The 14,317-nt window shown below is 27.4% G+C and overlaps 1 protein-coding gene across 3 annotated transcripts in view; it reads right to left on the bottom strand.

The window, feature by feature from the left end:
* Positions 1 to 7,886, bottom strand: part of LOC107447130 (uncharacterized) — a 68,380-nt gene extending 60,494 nt beyond the window's left edge. The window contains exons 1-2 of one of the 3 annotated variants that reach the window (XM_087166064.1): positions 7,721 to 7,886; positions 2,028 to 2,597 (exon numbers count right to left, since the gene is read on the bottom strand). In XM_087166064.1, coding sequence (XP_087022190.1) covers positions 2,216 to 2,597; positions 7,721 to 7,743 — 405 coding nt within the window. In that variant the 5' untranslated portion in view covers positions 7,744 to 7,886 and the 3' untranslated portion in view covers positions 2,028 to 2,215. Of the gene's footprint in view, positions 1 to 2,027; positions 2,598 to 7,720 lie in introns of those variants that run through there. The other 2 variants (XM_087166065.1, XM_087166063.1) reach the window with 2 other exon arrangements.
* Between the last annotated feature and the right edge of the window lie 6,431 nt (positions 7,887 to 14,317).

Raw genomic sequence — 14,317 nt, 5'->3', positions numbered from 1 at the left:
CTCGACATTAAGAGATGACCACTTCCTTGTTTGCTTTCAAACAATTTTTTTCTGATATTTTGTTTTCAATATTTCACTATTTTTTGCTCAATATATGTTGAATAAAGGTATGAGATTTTAAAATAAGCATAAGTATTTCTTCTATCTCTATTCTTAATATTTTTATTTTGGTTTGAACTATATCCAAGACCTACCCTATTAAAATATTAACTTACAATTGCATTATTTAGTGTTTGAATGAAAGTATATGCCAAATACAGCGAACTAAAAGGAGAATTGGACCTGCTTATTGTTCAAGTAACATCTGGGAAATATGGTTTAATAGTTAAAGTTGAGAAAACAGGCAGAAAATGAAAAGGTACTAATTATCAAGTAATTATTCAATTTACTGATCAAAGTTAAATAAAGAGTAAACACTTGTATTTTAATTAAGTAGGATAATCCGCAAAATAATCAGTAATCACTAGTTGCTTTTATTCCTTATTGACGCATAGTTCTTAAAGAATCTTCTACCCTTGTTGCAAAAAATATAGTATTGTTTTGTTGAATAAATGAATGAACATGAAAAATAAAGGTTGGGTGATCTCTAAGCCTCTCCGGTTTGTATGGAGAATGTCATACCATGAATAATTAGAAAATAAGCTTTAAAATAGAAGGGGGGAAATAAGGTTTCTTTTTGTTGTTAATATAATAGCAAAATTGATCAACTGATTGTGTACAATTTTTTTCTTACTTAAATTGACTTCTTTCAAATGAATAAATGAAAATTTCACAAGTTTTTATTCTTGATAAAATCATAAAAGTTGATTAAATTCTTTGTGTTTGCCAAATTTTTCCGTAAATAAGTTTAACAGTAATGTGTTTTTTCTTTTCCTTTTTTGTATAGCCCCATACAAATAAAAGTTTATCAAAAAATGCATTCAGTTTTCGATTCATTATAAAGTAACCTACAAATCGCAAATAGAATTTCTTAAATTTGATGATTTTTGTGTGAGTTATTATCCCATGAATTTCTCTCCGTAGCTGTGTGAAACATCTAATTTTTTTACGCTTTGTATGCTTGTTGAAATTCAAAATGTATCAAAAGTACTGAACACTTAATGCAGCATTCAGAATTTTCAAACAGCACATTTCATAAACATTTATAGTCAGTTTTGTACTAAATTTTATAAAACTGTTAAAGTTTTTTTTAGCAATATTAATATTTCAAAATCTGCTTCCATTATTCTTTATAAAAAATATTATATTAATATATTAATTGCTGCGTTTTAATACTTTTTTTTTAAAAAATTAAAAAACATAAAAACTCAAATCATGGAATTTTTTTCCCTTGAAGTAACATTTGAAAAAATTGAAATTCCAACTTCCATTACTCAAATTTCCTACACTAGAGTTTGGTGTGAATTGGATAAGGAATTTTTATACTTTTAAAACAAGTAACTTAAAGAGATTTGGATTATTATAAAACTGAGATTTCATTCATTGTTAAATAACAACAAAGCATAATATCAACTCATTGATTGATTTCTCAATGAATACGTAACATTAAAAAATTCTTCTATTTTAATTCAGATAAAATAAACACTATCCTTAAATTACTTGTTTTTATAAGAATAAGATATAGCATTAAATAAATCTCAGAGTTAAACTTATAGCACTGTTGCTTACGGGACATTTTTTAATTTGATGAGTACTAAAATAAGTAACAAACATCTATGTAAGGCTCGGGAAATTTATTATTATTACAGATCTGAATTAATATAATATATCCTAAGCAAAAATTCACTAGACTGAATAATCTGTGTGTTTAAATGTGGCAAGAAAGTTAATCTTGAGCTAGGAGAGATTAGCTAATGAACTCTTTTCACGATAAATGAATAAATACTGCAATATCAAATCTTGCAATTGAAAAAAAATTTAAATAAAGCAGTAAATCAGAAACAAAATAACTTTTTAAATAACTACAGTACAAAAAAAATAAGAATCAAAAAATTTATTGAAATCTTTAAAAAAGAAACTAACTTACTATACACATCTGGTTTTATATATTCTTCAATCTAATTCATACAACATTACCCAAATAACATTTCCCTCATTCATTGCGGAGACCGAGAGTACTCTTCTATCATCGCGTGCAAAGATGGATACGGGATTTGATTTGTTAATTGAAATCGCGTTCTTTAAAATACCTATTTAACCCCCCAATTTTCTGCGTCTATGGTACATCTTTTTTTGCACCAATATCTTTAGGTTTTACCCATTTGTATGGATTAGGTTTTTGTTTTTCTAATTTCTCGAGCAGCAATCGGAAACTGTTGGGTTGCTCGTTCTCCTTGTTCTCGAAGAGCTCTATTTTTCTGGGACCAATGTGTCGGTAAATGCACTTCAGATTTCTGCATGCGGCATTATACTTGCAGGTTGGATGCTGGAAGTGGCACTTTTGACCCATGCGGCACTTCGGAAAAAATCGGCACCTAGGAGTTTGCTGAAGTTTCTCTGTTTCAGGATCTCTTTTCATACTCTTGCTGTTTTTAGTAGCAATATCTTCAACCGCTTTTCTCTTCATCTGTTGAAAGGGTCTAACGGGTGCAGAGATTCTGAAAAAAAATATAAACAATTAAATCAAAACACTTCATAAAAAATAATGCTTCAGTAATGGTGTTATTAAATTACGCTGCAAAAAATTCTGAAACTAATGGCGGTAAAAAGTACTGGCACTCAGAGTGCTGGTGCGTTTCACAGTAAAATATTTCGCTGTAAAATCACTAAATCACCGTAACTAAATAAATAATTCTGTTAAATTAAAGTGATTCCATAAACTAATGCATAAAATTTTATTAGAGGCGAAATAGTCTGTTGGTTTGGTAGGGCGTTGGAACCATGTCCGAGAAGCAGTGAGCTCTATCCCAGACTAGCGAAGACTCCCCGTGTATAGCAAATGGCGACTGGTGCACTGCCGGGGCACTAAGTCCTCCAAATTCCCATAACAAATCAATAGCTCTGGACTCTAACAAATTGTTTTCTGTTTTAGGTCAAAATTACGATCTGTGGATGTATGAATTGGTTCATACTTTAACACAGTCTGTGACGGAAGTGTGGGGCTGAAGTCGTGTTCTTTGAAATAGATGGCGCCACTGAAAACAGGATAACGCACCATATGCATTGGTTGGTTTCACATAACACATTTGCTGGTATTTGGCAGATGGCATTAGAAACAATAAAAACATATAATTTTGCAGTAACAATGGATTTTTCAATAAAATGGATTTTGAAGATGATGCACTAAGGGTGCCAGTAATTTTTACCATAATCTATTTCAGAATTTTTTACAATGGACACAGCATTTCCAGTGTCCGCTTAGTTAATTCTACATGACACTTTTCTTGAACACATTAGAGAAAAAATCACATATATGGAGTGGTTCAAAAACTGCATGATTCGAAAAAATTACCGAAGTAAATTAATTTTAAGAATTCTTTCCTTAAAAATTTTACTTTAATAATGGGAACTTTAAAGTAAGACTTTCAGATCAAAAAACTTAAGCTTAAACAGCTTAAGTGGTATCTTGTTTCGCTTATAACCTGATATAACTTGACATCTGATGACTCCAAAAACTATTAGCCCATATTGAAAGTATGGAAGTGAAAAAATTCACAGAAATAAGTCAGCACATGAGAGTTCATAGAAATAAAGCACACAATGGTTGTTAAACTGTGAAATTTTTTTAATTAAATTACGATATAAAGTACATCGTCTGTGCGTGCATCAGCAGTGTAATCCAAATTTAGCAATTTTTTATAAAAATGACCATATCTCCATAAATATTTAAGTCAGGATTACGAAATTTTGGGTAATTATAGTAAACCAAAATAACTGTCACAAATTACAAAACTATTGCTATATTTTTTGGCACAGAATGATTAAAAACATTATTTTCGGTTTATAATATATTGTCTGTCCCTCAATCCTTTGAACTTCATCTGTATGTAGGAGAAATTATAGGATCTAAACACTTCTAAAGTGATAAAATAATTTGATTATCCGTATCAACGAATTAGTATCAACGTTTCCATTATTCTGTTCACCCCCTGTAACTTCTTAAGATCATATATTGCATAAATATAGGTTTTGGTAGTTTAAAAACATCTTGCGTCCTGAAAATGGACGATATTTTTCAAATGAAGGAAAATAGCTCCTTAAAACTTTTTTTTTCATTTTAGTATGAGCCCTGTAATTTCAATATACTTTTAGTGTGACATACTAAATATTATTAAAGAATGGTGAATTGGCTATTAATGGCCTAAAATCGAAAAAAAGACCATGAAAGTGGTAAAATGATGAAAGGCAGTTAGTCGCCGCACATAAAAATAAAATTACAAAAAAAGATCTAAAAATACACGCAAAATTCCAAGCCAATATTGCCAATATTTAATAAAAATAAAACCAACATTTTAGCTAAGAGGGATGGTTAGTACTAAACTTATCTATTAAGGAAGGACATAATCAAAAAAGGGCATCATCAAAAAAAAAATGCTGAAATTTTTTTTTTAAATTTGCAGAAAAGAACTGTCAGCTCAAGTATCAGCATGAAACTGTTTATTTCTCGTAAAAATACTGTTTATTTTTTCCTTCAAAAAAGCGGATGCTTATTTGTTCACCAGATAAGTACTGTTATTTCTGAAAATTCTGTTATTTCAATAAAAACTTCTACGAAAAAAGTATTCCTGCATTCTGGTCAGTGCATGCCATCATTCGTACGACCATTCTCCGTGACGCTGAGATTCGAACCTGGGTCATCTCAAATGGTCCTCTATGCTACCGGAGCATTAGGCATCTCAATATGAGGAAAATCTTATACTCTTTTCGTCTTAAAAAAGTTTTTGAAAAAATATATAAGTGTAAAAATGTTTAAATTATAGAGGCCTACCAGAATAAAAATGCATGGTAACTTAATGGGCCAAAAAATTTTATATTAAAGAAATACATTGCTAAAGTATGGATTTGAAAATAAAATTTGATCGCAGTTTTATTTATACGATGTTAATATCTTTAAATATTTCCTGAAAAATGAGAGCAAGTATTTTTCGATACTTCTCTACTAATTTCTATACTTAATCGTAAAATGATTTGAAAAAGAAAGAGTATTTATAAAGTGCGAAAAACTGCTTTGCAAATATACAGAGAATGTATGCAAAAATAACAGGAAGTTTTTACAGTGAGCGGATAACAGTTCAGTTAAAAACAGAAACAGTTTTTTAAACAGTTTTTTGTTCTGGGAAGTTAATCTTTACAGTATACGATAAATCTTTTAACTTAGGACTCACTTATTATTTACAGCCAAATTCGGAGCTAATAGTTCATGAATCAATATATCGTGAAACATCGATAATTTTAATTTATAGCGAAAACGATATTTAAAATATATCATAATGATATTTAGAAAATACGAAAAATCTTAACATAAGCTAAATATTGATAAATATCAACACACGATGAATATCAAAAAGTATAAGCGCAAAAGTAATATCGACAAACGATAATATCGTCAAAAAATCAGTAAAACCCATCCGTGAAGATGAGAACCTTTTCCCTTACTACAGTATTCAACTGCCCAATGACATACATACGGCTATTCTTGCAGTACGTGATATATCAGTAAATTAGCGGTTATATCTGTATATATTTTACCTCTCTTTTACACCAGCATATTTTCTTTGAAATTTCTTTACATTATAACTGAATTTTGGAAAATAACTAAGATTGAAATTTTATTTTTTTAAATTAAAATCACATATTATATTAGTTAATTTTTCATTATCAATTACAAAAAAATCTAATTAAATTTGACGTAAGTTAATATTTTCTGACGTAATTAGTTCAAAAATTTCTACTCATAAGCAGCTAAATAAATGATCAAAGGGCTTAAATCCCCTTCTATATCTTAATGTCACTGATTAAAAATTACTATTTTTTTTTAAAAAAGATAAATTTGTAAAAAAAGATTCATTTTTATAAGCTTTTAACCCATTAATTTTCTAAAAAAAAGAAACTATATTTTTTGAACGCAATGTAACCACTTTTTCTTACAGCCATTTTCGCAAATAAAATGAAGAAATTTTATTCCTAAAAAGATATTTGACAAAATTTTAACATCACCACATATTTTAAATAAAAAGTTAGTAACTGTGAACCATTTTCCTGAAATAAGTACTAAACCAAATAAAAAGTAGTCAATGTGCGCAGTGCAGCAACTACAGGAGTGCCTACTATTGACTGTGACAAAACTATGTTATTTTATACAATTATAGCAAGAGAAAAAAATAAATCTCTTAACAAAAAATCGTCTTAAATTTGTTAACAAAATTCATATTAAAGAGAAAAAAAATCATGCACTATTTTACTCCTCCAAAATATTAAAAATGACTTAATTTTCCTCTAATCTATATCAATAGATGTAATATATTTCTTTCCCTTCATTAGGAAAAACAAAATAGGAAAATCTAAATTTGAATGGGTAATTCCTTCTCTGACAGACAATTTTCATTTAAATAGCCTAAGTGCAAAAGAATACAGAAATTGCAGTATAAAAAACTTCTTAATGAAATAATGCTCTCTATTTAAAACAATTGTCATTCATAATCATTTTAATTATGAAATTTAAATGAAAAATTCTTCGGGGAGCATTAATGACGAATTATTTCATCAAATAAATCTGACATTAAGTTAAAATTACATTAGTTAAAATCAAAAAGTCTTTACATTAAAATTAAATTGCATTATGCCACATTTATTTTGCTAAAAGATGTATTAAAAAGGAGAGAGAAAGAGCTGAGACATTTAGAGTAATTCCTGTCTCTCCAATACAGGATAAACTGACTCCTGATACCACAGAATAAAATATTTTATAAAATAAATTAATAAGTACTTTAAATAATAAAATCTATTTCAGCAATCAAGTTAGATAAATAAAATTTCTTTAAAAACTGTTTGTTAGGTCAAAAATAAATAATTTAATCAAATAAATCTTATATTATTTAATCAAAATTACATTATATCGCATTTACTTCGCAAGAAAAGGTATTAAAAAAGACAGCAAGGAAAAACTGAGATATTTAGAAAGTAATTACTGGGGCTTCGTTGCAGAATCAACTGATTCCTGAGACCACAGAATAAAATTCATTAAAAAATATTTTAAATAATGAATTCCACATCATCAATAAACTTAATTAAGTTTAACTAAAAACCACTTTCAGGAGAACAAAAACAAATTTGTATTAATTGGAAGAGTGGGAGAAATCAGATATTAAATGTAATTTCTGACATTTCAATGCAGAATCAATTAATTCCTGATACCACAAATTAAAATAATTTATAAAACAAATAAAATACTTTAAATACCAAAAACCATTTCATCCAAAAACTGAATTAAATTTAGAAAAACTTTTGGAGGAGTTCAAAAACAAATTATTAAATCAATAAATCTTCTATTAAATTAAAATTACATTAAGTAATATTTACTTTCCTAGTTTATTTTCAAATATATTTAACAATTTCAAATACTAAAAAATTTCAAATACTAAAACTTATTCAGACACAGATGAACCATAACCGTAACCCATATTTTTTTTCTAATTAGAACGTATTAAATAAAATGAAGATAGAAGAATGAAAAGCCTTAATTAATCAATAAATAAAGCAATAAAAAATAAGGTAAACTTACTTAATATCCTTGATCAGAGACATCGTTAAGGATCTTAAGAGCTTTCCGAAAAATCTTGATTAAAAATTCACTACACCAAACTTCAAGACTATAATCAAGCAACTACACTTTTCTTCTAACACAACTATTAAGAACTAAGTCACGAACTCACAGTACAACACCGAAATGAATACTACAATTTTAAAGTAACAGTTATGTACTTTTGCTGCAACAACATATAGATACCTCCCATTGGTCAAACCTGGACAGGGAATCATAACTGATTTTCATTCATGTCAAGTCATAACCTCCCCCCCCCGCAATTCTTTTCATGCAACATACAAACTATAAGAAATCATTCGGGGTATTATATACTTTGAAGCTCTTATCAATGATAATTACTCTTTGCAAGAATGACATGTCCTTGGGGCTAATTATGCCAAAGGAAAAGTTCTATAAAGCTCAACAAGCATTAGAGAATTTTGTCACAATCCCTTAAAATTTAAGTATTTCGTTCAAATATTTAAAAAAAAAAACAGTTATCATTAGAATTCAATTAAGTAGCATTGAATATTTGTGTAAAAATAAAATTAAGTTTCGGATTGTTTCATTGAAGCAATTTATAAATGATATAAACCTTCAAAAAAAATCTTCAAATGTACTATCTAAAAGTTCATCTCCAACATTAATATTTGTGTTTCAGAGAAATAATTTTTTGCAAATAAAATCTTAAAACACTTTTGATTTGATATTATTCTCCATCTTATTGAGAATGATCTTTTTTTTTAATGTAATTAGAAATGTAATTTGTAATTTCCAATGATAGCTTATATGGATAACATTAGATAATAAGGCGACTAACAATTTTTAGTAATATCTTTAAAGTAATTTAAAGGCATTTTTAATTATTTTTAATTTTGAAAGTTACTTCAGTTTTCAATATATTTTTTTCTTTGCACTAAAAATGAAGATTATATTTGAAAATTATGTGAAATTTTGAAACTGCTTACGGCAAAGTCAAATTTTTCATTCAATTTCTTTATTCTCTTCCAATTTTCTTCTTTTGTTTGCGCATTCCATTTTCACCACGAAAATAACTTTGTGGATAAGACTATGGCTTACAAATAATTCAAACAAAATGTACAATTCCGAAAATTTTGCCCTAGCAACTATATCATTGAAACAATATAGCTTACTTCAGTAATATTTGACTTCTAAGGACAAACGAAACATAATAAAAATGTACCAGGTTTCATTCAGTCAACATGAAAAAAAAAGTATTCTAAATATTTCTTTTATGCAATTGTCAGATTTTCAAGCATTAAAACTTAATGATTCTATACTCTGTCTTTGACTAAGCTAATTAATTAGGGCTGAAAATAGTTGAAGTTATGAAATCTAACACAAAGTTACCTTTCTTTCAATAACCTCACATTTTTTAAATTCTATTTAAATTTTTGACCATGAAAATATGGGTCGTTAGAATGTTTAAAATATGTTCTTGGAAGTTTCAGTAGGAGTGCGGTCAAAAGATGAGATGAACTAGAGACAATGTTAAATGAAAACCAGTAATAAACTGAAGAAATTATAAAAACTCATATTAAAGAGAAAACTTTCTTTTTTAAAAGTCTTTGAGCTTTACAACACATTAAAAAAAAATTAAAGAAAAGCGATTGTCTCATTCTTAAAATTGTTAATCTGTTAAAGGAATTCAATGTAAGGAGGGAAATTCAATCACTTGTGTTTCAGTCTCCTCAAGAATATCTTTTATTTTCTCAGAAATGAATTAATTTAAATAAAAATTTCTCAGAACAACACCTGCGAATTGACGACCACCCCCATAAGGTAAAAGATTGTTTGAGATAACATGCTTCGCTACATTGTTAAGAATCATTGTTATTGTCACACCTCTTATCATACCTAAGGCCAAAGACACTTTCCATGTATATTAAAAGTACAAAAGGCTGTTTTCTGCCTCAAGAATGAGAAAAATGATTTAGTAATAACCCCCCTAGCTGACTCGAATCATCTTTTTCAGTCAAAAGTTGTAAAGATGAATTCATGGACAAAGGATTGTAAAATACATACTTTTTTCAATCTAGAATTGTAAAACACCAGTTTCCTTACCTATCAAAGTAAAGAAAAATGCCCTCTCCATTTCCAAAAATAGTTCTTTTTCCGAATATAAAATTTGAGTTTCCCTTACTTTACGCCCGTTTTCTTATACCTGAAATTACAATTTTTTTTGTAAGTTGTATTCTTTAGAACCCTTTTTGAAGGAGCCTTTTTAACTTCAAGAATATGAAACATCAAAACTCAGACTTCCAATAGTTTCGCAGTATATACATCACAGTATATGTCATGTCCCACAAAAGATTTTATTAATTGGAAATTTTTCTTGTTAAAAAACAAAAAATTACTCTTAAACTTTGAAAGTGCTTATCTTCTCTGCGCAAAATGTTTTCTATGAGTCAGGATTCTTGACACTCAAATGAGTAGCAATACCCTAATAATTCAGGCAAGGAGGCGATTTTAATATAACTTCAGGCCATGCCTCCTAAACTAATGAAATGAATTTTAATGATGATTTTATCTCATACATATCTTAATGATTTTAATGATTATTTCCTTTAATTTTAGTTATTTCGTTTAATTTAAGTGCAATAACTTCTTAATTATAGTGATTTTCATCAACATTTTATAAAAAATTTCAGGGAATTTTCAGTTTTTTTGCTGTTAAAAGTTTTCATTACTGTTTCAAGTTATTTTTTTATCAATACAGTCTTAATTAAATTATTCTTTTATATACATCTAAACTATTATTTTATTAAAAATATATTTGTGAATATTAGGATCATATTTGAATTTGTATTATTTTTCCATCGCAACTACGTGTGAAAATTAAATTGTTGCATAAATAATTTCGAAATTTGTAAATATCAGGGAAATCTGTTAATAATCAATAATAAAGTTTATAAAATCAATGTTCTCACAAAATTTAATAATAATTATTAAAAATGCACATGGTAATGGAGAAAAAAGCATTTATATCATTTATTGAAATCGGGAGCCTTATCTCTTTACAGGAAGGGTTTATAAAATGAGAAATTTTTGAAGGAGCCTTTTTAACTATAAGAATATGAAACATCAAAACTCAGACTTTCAATAGTTTCGCAGTATATACATTACAGTATAGGTCATGTCCCACAAAAAATTTTATTAAATGGAAATTTTTCTTGTTAAAAAACAAAAAATTACTCTTAAACTTTGAAAGTGCTTATCTTCTCTGTGCAAAATGTTTTCTATCAATTAGGATTCTTGACACTCAAAATGAGTAACAATACCCCAATATTTCAGGCAAGGAGGCGATTTTAATATAACTTCAGGCCATGTCTCCTAAACTAATGAAATAAATTTTAAAAAATTTACCTTCTTCCAATATGAGCTGCAATCAAAATCTAGAACTTATTGAGGGGAGGGTGTAACTTACACTTTGTTATCTAGAAAAAAACCATGTTTTTCCGAAATATTATTTTACATTTAATCGGATAAAATATCATCCACGTCGATGCAACTAATAGATCAGAAGCTGTAAAAGCTTTTGTGGTTAAATACATTACTGTGCAGACGAAAATAGTTTTAGACTCTGTGAATTTTTTAGGATTAATTTAATCAGATAAAACGAATTCAAATGAAATCAAGATCAGTATATTATTTACTGCTTCAGGAATATTTAATACCTTATTTCGAACATATTCCCCTTTCGATATATCGAATTGCTGAAACCGAGTAACATTGCCTGTAAGACGCATAATTTGGAAGTAATAAGATAACCTGATAAGGCGCATAATTTGGAAGTAATTTTATTTTAAACTGCATAAATTTTGATTTGTACCTATTTATATACTTGACACAGCTGTATAAGCACTTAAGGACTTTTGATGTTGCTATATAATTACCAAAAGTATTTGTACCATACATTTTTAGTTACCTAGAAAGAAATGTAGAATCGCAAATGGGTGTAAGTCAAAACCTTTTTGTAAATTAAATCATTTCAACACTTAAAACTTCTAAATTATTAATTCTTCTAATTTGGCTTCTATTTCTGTTTATTTAGAGAAAAAAATAATACGTATAATCATACATAATGATTTACGTATTTAGCGGTGACAAACAAGTCAATATGCATATGTACAAAACAATACTTTTTATCGATGAAAAATTTTATAAATTTTGAACAACTATTAATAGTTCTATAAACTTTATTGATGTTTAATTTGAATCGGAGAAACACCAATAATGAAAAAAGAATCAAGAGAAGGTGTATCTCACCCATTATATAAAAAAAATATAAAAGGTACATACAATAAACGTAACTAATTTTTATTTTCTATTTTACTATTAACTCTGCTCTGAGGTGACTTGGGTAAGTCTTGGGTTAAGAAAATAAGAGGTATAATTAGAAACATTAGAAAACATAAAAAACGATTTCTGGCTAAAATGTGTAAGATATATGCTATGACTTCAGATAAAATGTATAAGTTTTAAAACCCTTTGCCCAAAATGAGATTTTTTTTTTGAAAGTGATTGATTAAATCTGCTCATTAAATTTTATTTGATAGATTTATTTTTAGTTATTTTCAAGATAAAATTAATTCTTTACAGCCTATTTTAAGTTTTTCATATCAACTGTATGAAATGTGTTATTTTCAAAAAAATAAATTCACTTTTTCCATAGCTGTATTAGACGCTCATCTCCCTTCGACATTAAGAGATGACCACTCTTTATGTTTGCTTTCAAGCAATTTTTTTTCTGATATTTTGTTCTCCATATTTCATTATTTTTTGCCAATATATGCTGAATAAATGCATGAATAAATGCATGAGAATTTTAAATAAGCATAAACATTTCTTCTATCTTTATTCTTAATATTTTTATTTCGGTTTGAAATATATCCAAGACCTACCCTTTAAAGTGTACTAACTTATAATTGCGGTATTTAGTTGTTGAATGAAAGTATAAGCCAAATACAGCGAACTAAAAGTAGAATTGGACCTACTTATTGTTCAAGTAACATATGGGAAATATCGTTTAATAGTTAAAGTTCAGAAAACAGGCAGAAAATAAAAGTGTACTAATTATCAAGTAATTATTCAATTTACTGATCTAACTTAATTAAGAGTAATTACTTGTATTTTACTTAGGTTGGATAATACGCAAAATAATCACTAGTTTTGGTTCCTCATTGACGCATAATTCTTAAAGAGTCTTCTACCCCTGTAGTAAAAAATATAGTTTCCTTTTTTGAATGCATGAATGAATGAACATCCCTCTCCCGGTTTGTATGGTGAATGTCATACCATGAATAATTCGGAAATAAGTTTTAAAATAGAGGGGGGGAAATAAGGTTCTTTTTGATTTTAATTGAATAAAAATAAAATTTCATCCGATTGTATACAATTTTTTGTTACCTAAATTGACTTCTTTTAAATGGATGTAGAGGTCGTTATAACTAAAAATTTCACAAGTTTTTATTCTTGATAAAATACATTAAGAAAATCATAAAAATTTATTAACTTTTTTGTGCTTGACTAATTTTTCAGTAAGCAAGTTTAAGAATAGTGTGTTTTTTCATTTAATTTTTTGTATAACCCATTTTGTTATAAGGTAATCTGTAAATCGCAAGTAGAATTTCTTAAATTTGTTGATTTTTCTGTGAGTTATTATCCCATGAATTTCTTGTGAATTTCTCTCCACAGCTCTGTGAAACATCTAACCTTTTGAAAGTTTGCATGCTTGTTGAACTTCAAAATGTATCAGAAGTACTGAATACTTAATGCAGCATTCAAAATTTACAAACAACACATTTCATAAACATTTATTGTCAGTTTTGTGTTAAAATTAACAAAACTGTTTAGGTTTTTAGCAGTTTTAAAATTTTAAAGCTCGCTTTCATTATTCTTTATATAAAATTATTATATTAATATATTAATTGCTGCATCTTTATTTGAAAAAATTAAAAAACACATCATGTAATTTCTTTCTCTTTGAAGTAACATTTGAAAAAATTGAAATTCTAACATGTACTACTCAAATTTCCTACACTAAAATTTGATGTGAATTGGATAAAGAGTTCTTATATTAAAACAAGTAACTTAAAGAGATTTGGATCATTATGAAACTGAGATATCATTCATTGTTAAATAACAACAAAGCATAATATCAACTCATTGAATGATTTTTCAATGAACATGTAACATTAAAAAATTCTTCCATTTTAATTCATATAAAATAAACACTACTTTAACTTATGTATTTGTTATGAGTAATATATAACATTAAATAATTCTCAGATTTAAACCTATAACACTGTTGCTTATGGGACATTTTTAAAGTTGATCAGTGCAAAAATAATTAACAAGGCTTGGGAAATTTATTATTATTACAGTTCTGAATTAATATATTTTAAGCAAAAGTTTGAATCGACTGTATGTTTAAATGTGGCAAGAATCTTAATCTCGTGCTAGAAAAAAATTTGCTAATTGACTTTTTTCTCGGTAAATGAATAAATACTGAAGTGTCAAATCTTGCAAATTAAAAAAAAAATTTAAATAAAG

The sequence above is a fragment of the Parasteatoda tepidariorum genome, chromosome 6, assembly GCF_982258835.1.
Source record: "Parasteatoda tepidariorum strain Cologne lab strain chromosome 6, Ptep-v5.0, whole genome shotgun sequence".
NCBI lineage: Eukaryota > Metazoa > Arthropoda > Arachnida > Araneae > Theridiidae > Parasteatoda > Parasteatoda tepidariorum.
This window is presented reverse-complemented; position numbering and strand designations above follow the sequence as displayed.